The sequence below is a fragment of the Lontra canadensis genome, unplaced genomic scaffold (genome assembly GCF_010015895.1).
Source record: "Lontra canadensis isolate GAN:19392208 unplaced genomic scaffold, GSC_riverotter_1.0 scaffold48, whole genome shotgun sequence".
Taxonomy (NCBI): Eukaryota; Metazoa; Chordata; class Mammalia; order Carnivora; family Mustelidae; genus Lontra; species Lontra canadensis.
Genome location: NW_022631042.1, coordinates 12,721,020 through 12,736,665, shown reverse-complemented (window position 1 = coordinate 12,736,665; position 15,646 = coordinate 12,721,020). Strand labels below are relative to the sequence as shown.

Below are 15,646 nucleotides of genomic sequence, written 5' to 3'. Positions count from 1 at the left end.
CGCGAATGCACAGCAGTCCACAGGGAGAGACGCTGAGAGTGGGAGAGCTTCGGGGCTCTTCGGGGCGACTGCAGCATGTGGATACAGCAGCGGCAATCTTATCCTAATGTATAAAAGTACTGGTCTGCCACGGATTTGGGGGCAGGGAGGCTGATCCTCCATACAGTTTGTGGAACAGGGACCTGAACTCTGATCATAATCAGAGAATGGCCGTGCCTTCTTCTATCTACTCGCGTCTGCTCTACAGGGCAGTGTCCAGTAACCAGGACGCACAAGGCCCCAGTGGGCCATCTGCGAAGTCCCTCTCCCACTGCAGGCGAGAAGAGTCTGAGGACACCACCCTGGGAGCAGGAGAAGAGAGCCTGTCCTGCGCCCCACCCCTGCCCTGAACTGCTGAGCAGTTTCTACTACCTCCGTCTCTTCCCCCCTCCCTGGGGGCTCAAAGAGAACTCTGAAGAAAATACAGTTAAGTTCAAGATAACTGAATTTCTCACTGGCCTTGAGAATGCCTATCAGCATTCCTGGGCCTAACAAAAAAGAACCAGGGACTCGGGTGCCTGGGTGGCTTAGTGGATTAAAGCTTCTGCCTTCGGTTGGGGCGCCTGGTGGCTCAGTGGGTTAAGTCTCTGCCTTCGGTTCAGGTCATGATCTCAGCGTCCTAGGATCGAGCCCCGCATTGGGCTCTCTGCTCAGTGGGGAGCCTGCTTCCCTCTCTGCCTGCCTCTCTGCCTGCTTGTGATCTCTCTGTCAGGTGGATGAATGAAATCTTAAAAAAAAAAAAAAAAAAAAAAAAAAAAAAAAAAAAGCTTCTGTCTTCGGCTCAGGTCATGATCCCAGGGCCCTGGGATCAGGTCCCACATTGGGCTCTCTGCTCAGCAGGGAGCCTGCTTCCCCCTCTCTCTCTGTGTGCCTTTCTGCCTACTTGCGATCTCTGTCTGTCAAATAAATAAATAAAATCCTTATTAAAAAAAAAAACAAAAAAACAGGGACTTAACACTGCCCACAGATTGCACGAGGCTCTCTTTCCCACAGTACGCTAATGCACCCAAGAACGGCCACGCTTACAAGGGCCAGGAAAACAGTACTGCCAGAGGATGACAGGAGGGGAGGGAAGAGGATGGGCTGAGTCTGGGCACAAAGAGCCAACAGATGCATAAAGCGGCCTGGAACCACTTCCAGTCCCCCCGAGGGAGAGGCCTGGGGGCTACACTTGGCATCTCAGAGCAGCTCTCCAGGTCCACCCTCCACCCTCGTATCTCGGTCCACCTGACCAGGGCCGGGCCCTCTGGGTTCATCCTGTTGCCTCAGCTGAACTGTCTGCCCCTTGCTTTTGGCCTAATCCTGGGGGTCCCCCTTCTAACACGTCTCCATGTCAAGCCTTCTCAGCTACTTCGGACCTGCCTTTCCGTCCAGGCCCGGCTCCTGGCAGCCCTATTATGCAGGAGACACAACTGGACAACAGGCTCACACTGGGAAACTGAACCGGAGAGAACACTGTGTCGTGTTTTTCATGTATTATCTACTGTCTGATCACTACGATAATCTTGTGAGGTAAGTATTATTCCCATTTTATACCTGAAGAAACCAAGCCTTAGCAAGATGACTAAGCCCCGGGGCCCCTCCCACACTTTTAGTAAGTGGATACGGGAGTAGCAGAGCTGCATTCCAGCACAAGTCTCTCCAAGGCCAGAGCCTCTCCTGCCTCCTCTGACATCAGAGAGCCTAAGGTTGGGAAGGAATGGTAAGTTAAAGGCAGAAGCAAATCCTGGCTTTAAGCCCCTGCTGCCCGCGGCCGTGGGCATCTGCTTACTCCGTGCCACAGGTCTCGATGCTGGGGCGAGGTGCAGAGCAGCACACGGGGACGTCATGATAAAAACAGCTGGCTATTTGTGATAAGGCACAACCACACACCTTGTTTTTCTGTTGAAACCCACCTTATGAGCCCTAATGACCAGCCCCCTTTCTGTGAGCCATGCCCCGCAACAATTATAGGTTTTCTCCTTTTCCCTTTGTGGACATTACGGTGTTCACTACACCAAGTCAGTCACAGCCAGCTCCCCTGCTAGATTGTGAACTTCTGGAGGGCCGTGTCCTACTCCTCTTGCATGCCTTGCCCTGTATCTGGCACACAGTAGGGCTGCAGTAAATGTCGGCAGAATGAATTAGGAAATCAGTTCAAGGAATATGCTCCCGGTGGCCATTATCTGGTGTTGGTCATGACCAAGCTTGAAATGAGCTTTCAAACTGAAGCTCATTTAAAAAATAAAGTACAAAATGTAAATATAATCACTCCAGCAAACTGGTCTGACAACATGAGAATGACATCTTGAAAAAAAAAAAAATGGGAAGGTTAAAAGCTCTCATCAAAAAACTTTAAAGAAAAAAACAATGAACACCAAGGCTACAAAATATTTCCACGACAAAACAAAAGGAAGCATATGTTCCCTGAATCAAGGAAGCATATGTTCCCTGAATTGGAGTCAATAAAAGATCTGAACTTCTGTTGTTTCACTACTACCTTGGGGATTAATCATTTTCTGGTTTGGGAGATTTTACTGAATTTTTAATGTATCATTTTACACAGTGGGTGTGTGAAATTTAAAGACTTAATTTCACCTCTGAATTACTCCAAATGCTAATGCAGGGAAAACTATAAAATTTTAGCTCTGTTAAAAATATACTATAAAAATCAATGCTCACGTTATGGCTAAAAATTGAAGTGTGGCTAATTATCTACATGAGAAAAGAAAATTACCAAATTCATAATTTGGAGTTCCATTTTCACTTCTATTTTAAGAAATAATTAGGCATTAGAGCAAGTAACGCTCAACAGCAGTCCGGGAAAGCAGTACTAAATAAAGCAATGCTAAATGCTAAGGCTTCACCAGCACCAGCGGGTCACGGTGACCAGACAGCGGGTACGCCCAAGTGAACTAAGAATTCATAACCGGTGATAATGGGAATGGTTTCACTAGGAGGGAGAAACTTCAGAACTTCAAGAGAAGCAGACTTCAAAAATGTTAGGGAATCAGTTTATGAAAGATTAGAAAAATGGAGCCATGAAAATTAAATGCAATCTAAAATCCTTGAATCAGCTTAGATAAAGAGAGAGGAACAGAGGCTACACCAAGACAATGAAGGACATTAGACTCTATGTAGATAACAGCACTGTATCAAGGTTAAATTCCTTAAGGGTAATATTATGCAAAAGAATGACCTTGTTCTTAGGAGACACAAATGAAGTATTCAGAATTCCTAAAAATCCAGTGAAAAAACGAAGTGTGGGTATGAGTGTGTGCAGGGAAGGACACAGAGGGGTCTACAAATGTGGCAAAATATGAACCAGGAAATCCAGAGAAAAGTGATCACTGAATAATTCTTTAAACTCTTCTATAAGCTTGACTTTTTCCAAAATAAAATCCTGGGGTTAAAACAAAATCAGAGAGTGTGGTCTGAGTTCATACTGCAAGGCACCGTCTCAAGAGTAACAAGAAATTTCTTTTACTTTTTCTTTTTTTCCAATTCAGAGAAAAAACCACAGAGGAAAACCATTATGATCTTTCTAGAAACCGGAACATGCAAACAGTAGAAGGAGATGCCCCACACTGAAGGTATCAAAGAGTGTTATGACTCCCTAAGGCTTAGTCATGAAAGGCTAAGGCACAGCACTGAGGGTCTTACTGTTTTGTTTTGTTTTAAACTATGTTCAGAAGATGGTTGACCACTAACATTTCTGAGAGCCTAGCCACTCTGCTTTATAAAAACCATCTAGCTTAACCATAAGAACAAGTGGGATTATAGCTCTTATGATCCCAAACTGAAAGAAAGTGAAAATAAGAAAGTAAGACTCAATGTGCAAAATAACACGTGCAAATTTGCACAGTATGGGTGGTATGACCTCAAGTCTGTGAAACCCCACACTCTGGAGTCTTTCCCACATAATATACTAGAGAAACAGAAGCAACAGGACTGTTGTCATGTAAAGTTTTACTCTTCAAAGCTTTATCCAACGACTATGTCTACCACTACCATTAATTTTTAATAATAATTATAATAAATGGTATATCTCCATTATTCCACCAAGAAAAATAACCTTCCAAAATACTCCAAACTGCCGATGTTAATTCTAATTCCATCAACATTCCAAGACAGTATGTGTATTTTCTATTAATTTTATGTATGTTATATATAACCACATAATAGCTTATGTGACTACAGAATAGATTATGTGTGACTTCTGTGTATTTAAAAAAGACATATTGATAAGAAATGATTACTGAGAGTAGAAATGAGTTAAAAAAAGAACAAAAGTAGTACTTCTTTTGTTCAAAAGAAGATGATGGGGTGCTGCTTAAAAATAAGGCTGTGGATAATGATATTGCATTATATAAATATGTGAAACCAACACACCGCACACCTGGAACGCACACAGTGTTCTATTCAACTACAGCTCAGTGAACAATAAATATAAAAAAATAGTGATAAAATTAAGGTTATGGGGTGCTGTCAGGAAGATACCAAAGATACCTCCCTCATCTGGATTTCAGAAGACACCTTACAGTTTCGATCCTGTGTTGTAGAACGTAACCAATCTAACGCCCACCTGTGTTTGCTGCCGTAAGTTATCCCCTACTGTATGCCTTTCATTCCTCCACCTAGTGGAAAACGAGCTTAGGAAACCCTGAAACCTCCACAAACCCCATTTGAAATCCATTTGAAAATGCTGAGTGACACGTCTACTTACAGAAATGAAAACTGACAGGTTTGTAGGCAGGCACTGAGAGCACATGAAGAGAGTTTCACAGAAAGTGTGGTGAAAGGTGTAAAAATGATCCGAAGTAACGTATTTGTCAAATACTTTCTTAATGTAAACATCCCCTCATCCTCCAGAAGTATAATAAAAGAAATGTTCTGTTTGAATCACTAGAGTTGTAGTATTTATTTTTCTAAGATGCAGTAGGAATAGCAAAAAACAAAACCTCAAAGATTTAGAAATACATTGTAACATATTCTTTTCCACTTTCATTCCATCAACAGTGACTGATTACCGAGCACCACAGGTAGTATATTATTGTATATTACACAGCTTTTGTTGTTGAAATCATTATTAAAAAATAGACGAATAAGAAACAAATTGTCTGGCGCCTGCGTGGCTCAGTGGGTTGGGCCTCTGCCTTCGGCTCAGGTCATGATCTCGAGGTCCTAGGATCAAGGCCCGCATGGGGCTCTCGGCTCAGTGGGGAGCCTGCTTCTGCCTCTCTGCCTACTTGTGACCTCTCTCTCTCTCAAATAAATAAATAAAATCTTAAAAAAAAAAAAAAAAAAGAAACAAACTGTCATATCACATAAACTTCTGGTTGATTTTACCTGACTTATTTTTTCCCCGAAATGACAGGTTTTATGTAAGTTTTATAGTTCATTTCAGAAAAGAAAAAAGTATTTCTGAAATAAAACTCCACTAGAAAAAGACATGCTAAGAAATATTAACCATCAAATAGGAATTTCTACATTTTAAGTAAACATTTATTATTTTCAGGAAATGATACTTCCAAATAAATTGATGTGTATCTCTACTATTAAATTAAATTCCTTTTAGCCACTAAGTTAACAAAGAGAACTATAGGATTTCCTCCTCAAGATGGCTTAAGACTGTTTCTGTATTCTCCTTTGCCAGAAAAGTTGTAGAGAAACTTTTATAAAAAATAAGAATGTCAGGGGCACCTGGGTGGCTCAGTGGGTTAAAGCCTCTGCCTTCAGCTCAGGTCATGGTCTCAGGGTCCTGAGATCGAGCCCCGCATCGGGCTCTCTGCTCAGCGGGGAGCCTGCTTCCTCCTCTCTCTCTGCCTGCCTCTCTGCCTACTTGTGATCTCTGTCTGTCAAATAAATAAATAAAATCTTAAAAAAAAAAAAAAACACGTAAAAAAAAAAAAGAATGTCAAATAAATTACAGATAGGTAGATGATTAATAGGTCTCATTTCTTTTTTTCCTTTCTATACCACTGCTCTTTGTATCTAAGGTAATAAATACAATTTTATTTCCCTTGCCTGAAAGACTGAAGATGCACATAAAATAATCAATGTCAAGATTCATTCTCATAATGGATTCCAGTGTATTATATTCCTACGGTAACAATTTTCACTCCTTTTAAGGCTTATTGCTAGATATAACACAACTCCTGAACTTGATATCACCTTATTTTTCTTTAAATCAAATTGTTTCCTCTTGTTTTCATCGACATTTCCTATGCCTGTCATTCTAGAAGTAAACAAAACATCCGACTTTATTGTGGGCTTCTTTGCTGGCATTTCATCTTCCCTACATTTCCAGCCAAGTCTTACTGAGATACACTGGACACGGATTTAGTGGTGGTGGAGAAACTAAAATAATGATGTGTTTCAAAGCTACCCTACACACTAGAGCCCCTGACCCATTGATTGAGGTTAAGCTGATTCTACAACAAATGCTAATGCAACTTGCCCAGATACACGTGTCTCGTCTACAGTTTGAGACAGAAAGAGAGATGATCTATTCTAAGACTCCTAACTATGCGTCTATGGAGAGAATTTTACACCATGAAGACAAGATAGCACACGACGGATTCTCTTACTGCTCCTCTCTCATTCCCACCACTGCTCACAAAAGACCATATTCCTAAACTACGACACCATCACGCTCAATGGCTCTGCTTTGGGATATCATCTGATGTTTTGCTGACATAAACATGACTCCTCATTCCACTAAAGTCACTACAATTCACTCTTTGTTTGCACCATTTAAAATAAATATGTCTTCATATTACAAAAAGCTCAGGAGGGTAAAGTAGACACTATCCCAATATAGCACATTTTCTCAATCCTGGTCTTTTTCCTCTTACAGCCGGTCGCTACATAATAAGAATAAATTGTACCAGTAACTGCCGACAAATTAAAAATAAAACTTAACCTTAAAACATCTTTAATAATCTTTAATCTTTAAAACATCTTTAATAATCCAGCATTATGGAAACAAGGTAATTAGATTAAATTACTCAATTGTATCATATAGACGTCAGAAATGATCTAGTCAAAATGTTCATCAACAACAAAAAATTCTAGAGTATTTAAAAGAAAAAGTAATTTTCTCACATCAAACACTTCATTTGTCCTCTATGTTCAGCTAGAGGAAGGCATTCCACAGAAGTAAATTTCATCCACTTCAATGCCCAAGCTCACTTTACTTAAACCACTGTGGACAGAACTGTCCTCAGCTGTGGCCGGTACTCCCCACCAATGCAGGTGGTACAGTATTTGTGAATCTAACTCAAGCATCTGTTAGTGCCTGCGATCTCTCACAGTGAACATATGTTAGGTTACTGCGCTATCTTGAAGAGAGCAAGAGCCTCAGGGCCATTAACAAAGGCAGAGCAATTCCCTCCTCTTCCAAAAGGCACCATGAAGACAGGTTCCTGTATCTACATTTTCAGAGTTTTCCTGACCCTTATCCATTGTCCCTTATCCTCGTTCCCTGTTCCCTGTCCCTTTTCCTGTCGCTCATCCACCACCGTTTCTAGGCTGTCCTTCACCGATCTTCTACATCACTGCTTTTGAACTGTGCCTGACACATCCGGGAACCGGGCAGATAATAACTGATCAAGAGCAAGAATAGACAAATCGCGGTGAGAGGTTCCATTTAAAAAGGTGCATCAGGAGCACCTGGGTGGCTCAGTGGGTTAAAGCCTCTGCCTTCAGCTCAGGTCATGATCCCAAGGTCCTGGGATCGAGCCCCACATTGGGCTCTCTGCTCAGTGGGAAGCCTGCTTCCCTGAACCCCCTCCTGTCTGCCTCTCTGCCTACTTGTGATCTCTGTCAAATAAATAAATAAAATCTTTAAAATAAATAAAAATAAAAAAATAAAAAGGTGCACTGGTCTCAGTGCACAGGGTGGGTTTAAGTTCAGCCATGCAGAGGTTGTTTCCAATTATGTCCTCGTCCTTGATTATATCCGATGGTTCGTTTTCTGGGAAAACGACCGACAAATACATCATTACTCTACAGCAATTACTACTTAAGAAATGTCACCATTAATAAGCAATATCCATAATATGATCTGACTTACCCGAGGCACGCCTTGTGAATCGGTTTATTACTGGAGCTAAAAGAAAAAAAGCAGAATAATATGATTACACATTATTATACACATTACTTAAGTTAAAAAGAAAAAAAGAATGAATAAGAAATGCCAGAGGAAATATCACAAATATGTGAAGATTGTTTAAATTCACCAGTAGCCAAGAAAGAGAAATTAAAATCAATATTTCACCTGGTAAATTAGTCCCCCCCAAAGCACCTGAAATTTAAAAAAAAAAAAAGGCTCGCCTTATATACAATTGAAACTACTTAACTGAGGATCTATATGTAAATCCATACAGTATCTTCGGAAACAATTTGGCAATCACATCGTGGGCCATACAAGGTTCTTGTGTCCTCTAATAAAGTAATTCTACTTTTAGAGATTTATGCTACAGAAATACTACTAGAGAAAGAAAAATCAATATGTCTTGTCAAAGGAGATTTCAGAACACAGCTAGTAACCCTAGCTAACAGAGTCGCTTAAAATGGGATCAGGAGGCCATAAAGGTAGAGGAATTTATTCACACCCTCACTGGGAAAACCACAAATTTTTCTGAAGACCACTTCGGCCAGCTGCAAGCTCTCAGCTGGGACTTCACTTTCTTCTCATCGGGACACCTGAATCCTCCTCACTCTTCACTGCAAAAGGAGCCAAAGCAGTTTAGCAAAGCTTCAACCCCTCATCTGCACATTACCCCAACCAATCCCCGCTAACTTCTTTCCACTCCCTCTCTCGCAAGGAGGACCTGAATGAGAACTACACTCTCAGCCCTTTGACTCTCTAACCTGCCCTCTCTTTGGCTTCCTCGGATTCAGGCTCCTACCTCTATCTGTGTCTCCTGAACTGCAATTCTAATTGCCGCAAAAAACACCTGTTTGCTTAAATTTTCGGTGCATTCTTTCCTGGTCAACAGTATACTTCTATTCAGCAGCATGATTTTTACAATTAAAAAAAAAAAGGAAACAAAATGAAAAATGCTTGTGTGTACTGTAATCATTATTGAGTATATCCTTGATATTCTCAGATTTAATAGTTATAGTTTTGATCATTTCTGTGCAACCCAGAGGTCAAGGCGTCCAGATCTGTATACTGAAGGCTGCAATTTCAAGGTGGCGTGTGGAAGCGCACCGTCCCTCACCTGGGAAGCCTCCCAAGGGCCACCGCCCAGACTTAACTCAGGTTGTCTCCTCCCAGTTTTGCTTACACTTATGTCAAGAAGGGAGGTTTTGAAAAACTTTATTTCTTGAAGTACGCAGGTAAATTGAAGGTTCATATTATACACAGAGAGAACATCATGTCCACAGTTAGTGGCAGAATGTCATTATATACCATAATACTGAATTTTAATACTTCGAAAACGGTAATTATAAAAATTGTTTATGCTAGGTCAAGTGAAAGAGGAAGACAAAGATTTTACATGCACTGTGGTCAGAAAATGAAAGAAGGTGGATGCATAGGAATGAGTACTAGAGGAGCACTGTGTCAAATGTTCGACATTAATCCTTGCAACCACTGTATTAAACACCGACACCACCACATTATCATGAGGACATTTTTATGGTAAAGCTCCAAGATCCTGATTTGCTCCAGATCACAAAGCCACTCTGCGGCAGAGCCAGAGGACTTGAACCTAGACACCTCTAGTACCAAAATGCTGCTCACAGAGCACAGGAAGCAAAAACACTGACTCCTGAAGTCACACTACGACAAGTAAATACATCCTTCCATACTGATTCCCACTGTTATCAACGATTCATTTGGTGACATGAGTCACAAGCTCAATTATTATTAAAATGCTATGGCTGGGGCACCTGGGTGGCTCAGTGGGTTAAGCCTCTGCCTTCAGTTCAGGTCATGATCTCAGGGTCCTGGGATCGAGCCCCGCATCGGGCTCTCTGCTCAGCGGGGAGCCTGCTTCTCCCTCTTCCTCTGCCCCTCCCCCTCTACGCTGTCTCTGTGTCAAATAAATACATAAAATCTTTTTTAAAAAAGCAGTTCTCGGGGTGCCTGGGTGGCTCAGTGGGTTAAAGCCTCTGCCTTCAGTTCAGGTCATGATCTCAGGGTCCTGGGATCGAGCCCCACATCAGGCTCTCTGCTCAGCAGGGAGCCTGCTTCTCCCCTCTCTCTGCCTGCCTCTCTGCCTACTTCTGATCTCTCTCTCTGTCAAATAAATAAAATCTTAAAATAAAATAAAATGCTATGGTTTATAGAAAATCGTATCTTTCAAACTGACCAAGCAAGATAAAATTATTATTTATATACCAGAACACTTTAGCCATATACTTGCAAAGTGACAAATTACTTATTGAAAACCTTGAAACGGGTAACCTGTATGGTATGTACATTCACCACATAAGAGGGAAAAAAAAAAACAAGCAACTTCCCACCAGTCTTCTTGAACACTTTCAAACCCCTTCTTCACAGCTCCTTGGGAACCAAGCCTGAAGAAAGGCTCCCCAGCAAGCTCCAAGGACAGGGAATGGAGACGGTGCAAGGCACTTCCCAGCAAGAACGCAGGCAGAGGAGATAGTGCAGGCTGACAAAGGCAGAGAAAGGCAGAAAACCTGTCAGCCTTGGAGAAAAATTAGAGCAGACATTCTCCTCCTGCACTCTCCAGCCTCTCGAGACAATGAAATTACAGCATGAGGAGCTTCTGATCCGAAATGGTGGGCAGTCTTTGTTCCCTTGGGATCCCTTAGGTTTCCAGGTCTTTCTGACCTGTGTAAGGCAGAGCTTTGCAACACAAGTGCCATCACCATCGCGAAGGTGTATTCTAATTTGGGGGGGGCAGTCTTTTCAATTGTCACAGTAATTCACAGGAGGTCGGTGGCATCTGGGACCTCCTGAAACCCCACTCCTGTATCCTGCACTGCTTTCAATTATCTCACCAGACATCTGGACATTCAGGTTGGCCAAAGAGTCAGCTTATAACCATCAGATCCTAGATCCAAACAGTGTTTATATATAAACACAGCTATCTTACACAGTTTTGCATTGACTTTTCCACAGCACAGCTACAACATAAATCCAAAGAGTTTTCTGGGGTGTTTGTGTATTTTGTTTTGTTTGGAATTTTACTAATAGATATTCAGCATTTCAAAAGATCAGGGCATTGCTGCAAAGCCACTTAAGGTGTCTGAATCAATCAGTATGATACACCTGGTCGGATGACATTTGCAGCTTTTATATTCTTCGTGGTTCCACAGGTAAGGGGGAGAATCCTAACTACATTATGTCTTCCATAAACATACTTGAGTGCACACCTGCTGATACACTGATCTAAAGCAAATCAGGATCTGAGCTTGACTGTAAAAATGCCCTCACTTTACTGATGGTAGATTACTTTCCTCTATGCCTCCTTTATACTTTTGCTAGAAACTGTCTCAATGTTCAAATTGTGAGTCGACAGCTTATACAACTATGGTTTCCACCTCCCAGTAGTGAATAGGGTATGGGATGGGGCAGTTAGGAATAGGGAAGCACCAGGCAAGTGATTTCCAGTAGTCAAGGTAAACATGGGGTTTTGTGTTAGTTTTCTTTCTTTTTTTTTTTTTTAAAGATGTTATTTATTTATTAGAGAGAGACAGCACAAGCAGAGGGAGCACCAGACAGAGGGAGAGGGAGAAGCAGGCTCCCCACTGAGTAGGGAACCCGATGCAGGACTCGATCCCGGGACCCTGGGTACATGACCTGAGCCGAAGGCCAATGCTTAGCCAACTGAGCCACCCTGGTGCCCAAGTCAACACTGGGTTTGGATGACAACTACCAAGAACTCAATCCCTTATACCCACAACCCTCCTTACTCACTTGCAGATATGAAGCACAGGTGTTCCCTGCGAGAACTTTTGGCAAGCTAACAGTAACCTACACAGTCTCTCTAGATTTTTTTAGTCTAGCTGCCGAAATAGGGAAGAAGGTTGTGGAAGCCTTGCTGCTGAAGCAAGTAATGAACATCCGGCTCTGGTGTGCCTGCTACTCTGATTCTCAGGAACTAAGTAGAGAGAAGGGGAGCAGGCAGAAGGTGAGGAAGGACTCTCTGTTCCCCAGAGAGCCTGCCACACGGGCAGGGCCACCAACTGGAGTCAGGGGACCTGGGATGCATGGGGTCATGTTGTTGACTTAAATTCTCAACTTTGAAAATATGAAAAGTTAAGACCTGTCTGCCTCCTTTCAGGGGGGTTTTAGGAAGAATTTTAAAAGAACTTCAGAAAAGAACTAAGCCCCCCCCCCAAATCCCAAAAAACTGAATAAGTTAAAAAAAGGAAAAAAATCTTTGAAAGTACCCATAAGCTATAAATTCCTATTCAAATGTGAGAGGTTGATGTTTATTTATTGTGAGCTAATATGATCAGTTTTAATATTACCACTTTCAAAATACACTAAGCAGCAGTATAAACTCACACACAAAAAAGGTTAACAGATGATGTTTTCAAATGTGACAAGTCAAATTTAGTTTTCCCAGACTCTCGGTTTCCACCTTCAGATTTTCCTATCCTGTGGGTATTCTGTGTGTATTTACTTATGCGCATGCGCGCGCGCGCGCACACACACACACACACACACACACACACACGCAAATACTGGAGACTAGGATAATACAAAAGGAAATAAATAGGAAATGTATTATCTGCCTGAAAAAAAACAAGCAAATATGATTTAAGACTATACTAAACTCCTAACATTTTTAGATCTTAGTGACTCCTCAGAGCTTAGTGAATCCCGAAGGAAAAATACAGAAATATTTATACAGGTTTGACTTTCTCCCAAATGCCATCCCAGGGGATTACTGAGAGGCCTGTGTTCCTCTGAATATCTACATGCTCGTCTAACCAGCGATCCCCTCCCTTCCCAAACTATATTCCACCAGATTAGTCTTAACTCCTCTGCTCCCAGGAGATCCAGAAGTAGAACTGATTCAAGTCTTCCTTCATGTCAGAGCGTCCTTACAAGTAAATTGCTCCACGATGTGATGTAGCCTGAATAAGCCTCTCTATTCCCGGCAGCGAAAAGAGCTTCCCACACCTGTGACTCGGGCCCCCACTGGTACCAGCGAGACCTGATTATCTTCTCAACTCTTTATGCCTAACAGACAAGTGGTGCTAAGTGAACACCTCATCATTAATCAATAAACTGTGAAATCAATAGAGCAAGTCTCCTTGTCCCAGTCATTTTATTTGTTTTATTGAGGTTGGACGTGGGGCCCTGGACAGCTAAGAGTCCTTGTCCCTGAAGAGTTTGACCAAGTCTAGTCGTATTTCCAAATACAATGACTGAAGGGCTTACACCACTCCAAGAAACTACCTAACCAAAAAGTTGGGATGAATTAGAAATTCTACATTAGACTAAAACAAATTCTATAAAAATAAAAGCAGTCACGGCAACTCTTTCGGGTCCCCTCCCTCTTCAGGAGCTTTGTTTTGTTTTGTTTGAAGATTTATTTATTTGAGAGACAGAGAGAGTGAGAGAGAGCAAAAGCTAGGAGGAGAGGGAGAAGCAGGTTTCCCGCTGAGCAGGGAGCCCGATGTGGGGCTCGATCCCAGGACCCTAGAATCATGGCCTGAGCCGAAGGCAGACACTTAACCCACTGAGCCACCCAGGCGTCCCTTTTTGGGAGCTTGGTACTACCACTCAATAAACTCTGTACTATTGCTCAAGAAACTTCGATTTGCTGCAAACCAAAAAACAAAACAAAACAAAAAAACACAAAAAAACAAAAGCAGTCAATGATCCAATGAGTCTGGTCTTCAAAAAGAAGTTTTTGATAGCAGTGCAGAGTTTGCATCTCTGAGCATAATACTGGGAAAGAAGCTCCAGGTTAAAGAAGTAAGAGCCCTGAGCTGTGTGTTTGGTCATCACACACACACACACACACACACACAAAATCACCATGTCTCTACTGGAACTGCACTGGTGACATAGCCCTTTCGCAGAAGTGTTCCTATACCCCAAAGTGAGATGTACACAGTAATCTCGGAGTCGACCAAATAATTAGCATCCCTATTCTCCTATTAGTTGCTTTTTCTAGCAGTAAACACTTTCTGAATCTGTTAACGGTCTAAATAAAAGATTCTAGAAACTATGTAAATTGAGACCATGTTAGTTAATTATTTTTGACACAGTAAACAGTTAGCTCAGAATGAATTAAATTCTCTTATGCTTGTGTTTCGAAAATTAAAAATGAAGTAAGCTTCACCCTTGAACCAAGGAAGAATCACCTCTTTTAGAAGACAGCAAATGAACAAACAAAACCTGAAATATCTTGCTCATTAACCTAACAAACACCATTTCAAACTTTCTTATACAAATTTAATTCCTGATACTGAAAAGGACCAGTTAGTTTTATTAAAGGATGAGGAGACTTGACCACCTTTGTAAGTAGTCAGAGACACTCTGATTACTCTTGCTGTTGCCACTGCCCCTGTGAGCCTCTGAGTTCGTTTCCAGGTGGATTCATGGTGCCCAAGACTCCACTGGGATTCAGCCCCTAGAGGGGCTGTGGGGGACTAGGAAAGAGCTACAGTTGGGGGGTACTCTCCAGAGTGTCCCAGTCTTGGCTCCAAGTAGACATATTATAAGCTGTGTACCCTCAAAGTACTTGTGATCAGACATAATGGGAACTGTTGGAAAGGCAGGCATTTGGGGAACCAATTTGCTTCTTCCTTCCTGATTATATAGCCTGAGGTCAGGGGTCCAACCCACCTAGACATAGGGGGCATGGATGGAGTCTGGCGGAGTTGGATGAAATACAGACACCACAGCTTTTAGAAAGTACCAGCTTGCAGGACCACTAAAAAGATGTGCATTTTCGTTCTTTCTATTCATGAAATAAAGTCCTCAAAATATAACTGATATTTTAAAATACCAAAAAAATATAGGAGCACCTGGGTGGCTCAGTGGGTTAAGCCTCTGCCTTCGGCTCAGGTCTTGGTCTCGGGGTGCTGGGATCGAGCCCTGCATCGGGCTCTCTGCTCAGCGGGGAGCCTGCTTCCCCCCTCTCTCTCTGCCTGCCTCTCCACCTACTTATGATCTCTCTCTATCAGATAAATAAATAAAATCTTTAAAAAATAAAAATAAAATAAAATACCAATAAAATATAATTATTACACTAGGAATAAAAAACTACACCCACTTGTTTTTGCTTATAAATGAACTTGATTCTCAACTTTTTAATTCATGAGAACTTCACTCAAAATGTCCTCTAAGGAAAAGAAAAACATAGTTTGGGCTATGAGATTTCTGAGGTTGCCGAACTTATAGAACTCGGAGAGTGGATGCAGTTACAGTGCTGAGAGAGAGGATCCCAAGTACTTTCAGGATTCTAAAATGTGGGCTCAGAAGGGAAGTAAGATATAAGAAGGGCCACTGTCAAAGCTACCTAAATTCCATCTCTGCTTCTGCGCATATTGAAACAGTCTCTTCTAACAGCTTTTTTTTCTTTCTTTTTTTTTTTTTTTGAGCAAGCGTGCGCATGTGTGAGAGTGATGCAAGAAAGGGGAGGAGGAGATTAAAATCCCAGCAGGCTCCCCACACAGCCGG

The 15,646-nt window shown here is 41.9% G+C and overlaps 1 protein-coding gene across 1 annotated transcript in view; it reads right to left on the bottom strand.

Moving 5' to 3' along the window:
- Positions 1-15,646, bottom strand: part of PRKAR2B (protein kinase cAMP-dependent type II regulatory subunit beta) — a 90,556-nt gene that overhangs the window by 57,312 nt on the left and 17,598 nt on the right. The window contains exon 2 of the mRNA XM_032873380.1: positions 8,096-8,131. Coding sequence (XP_032729271.1) covers positions 8,096-8,131 — 36 coding nt within the window. The remainder of the gene's footprint in view (positions 1-8,095; positions 8,132-15,646) is intronic.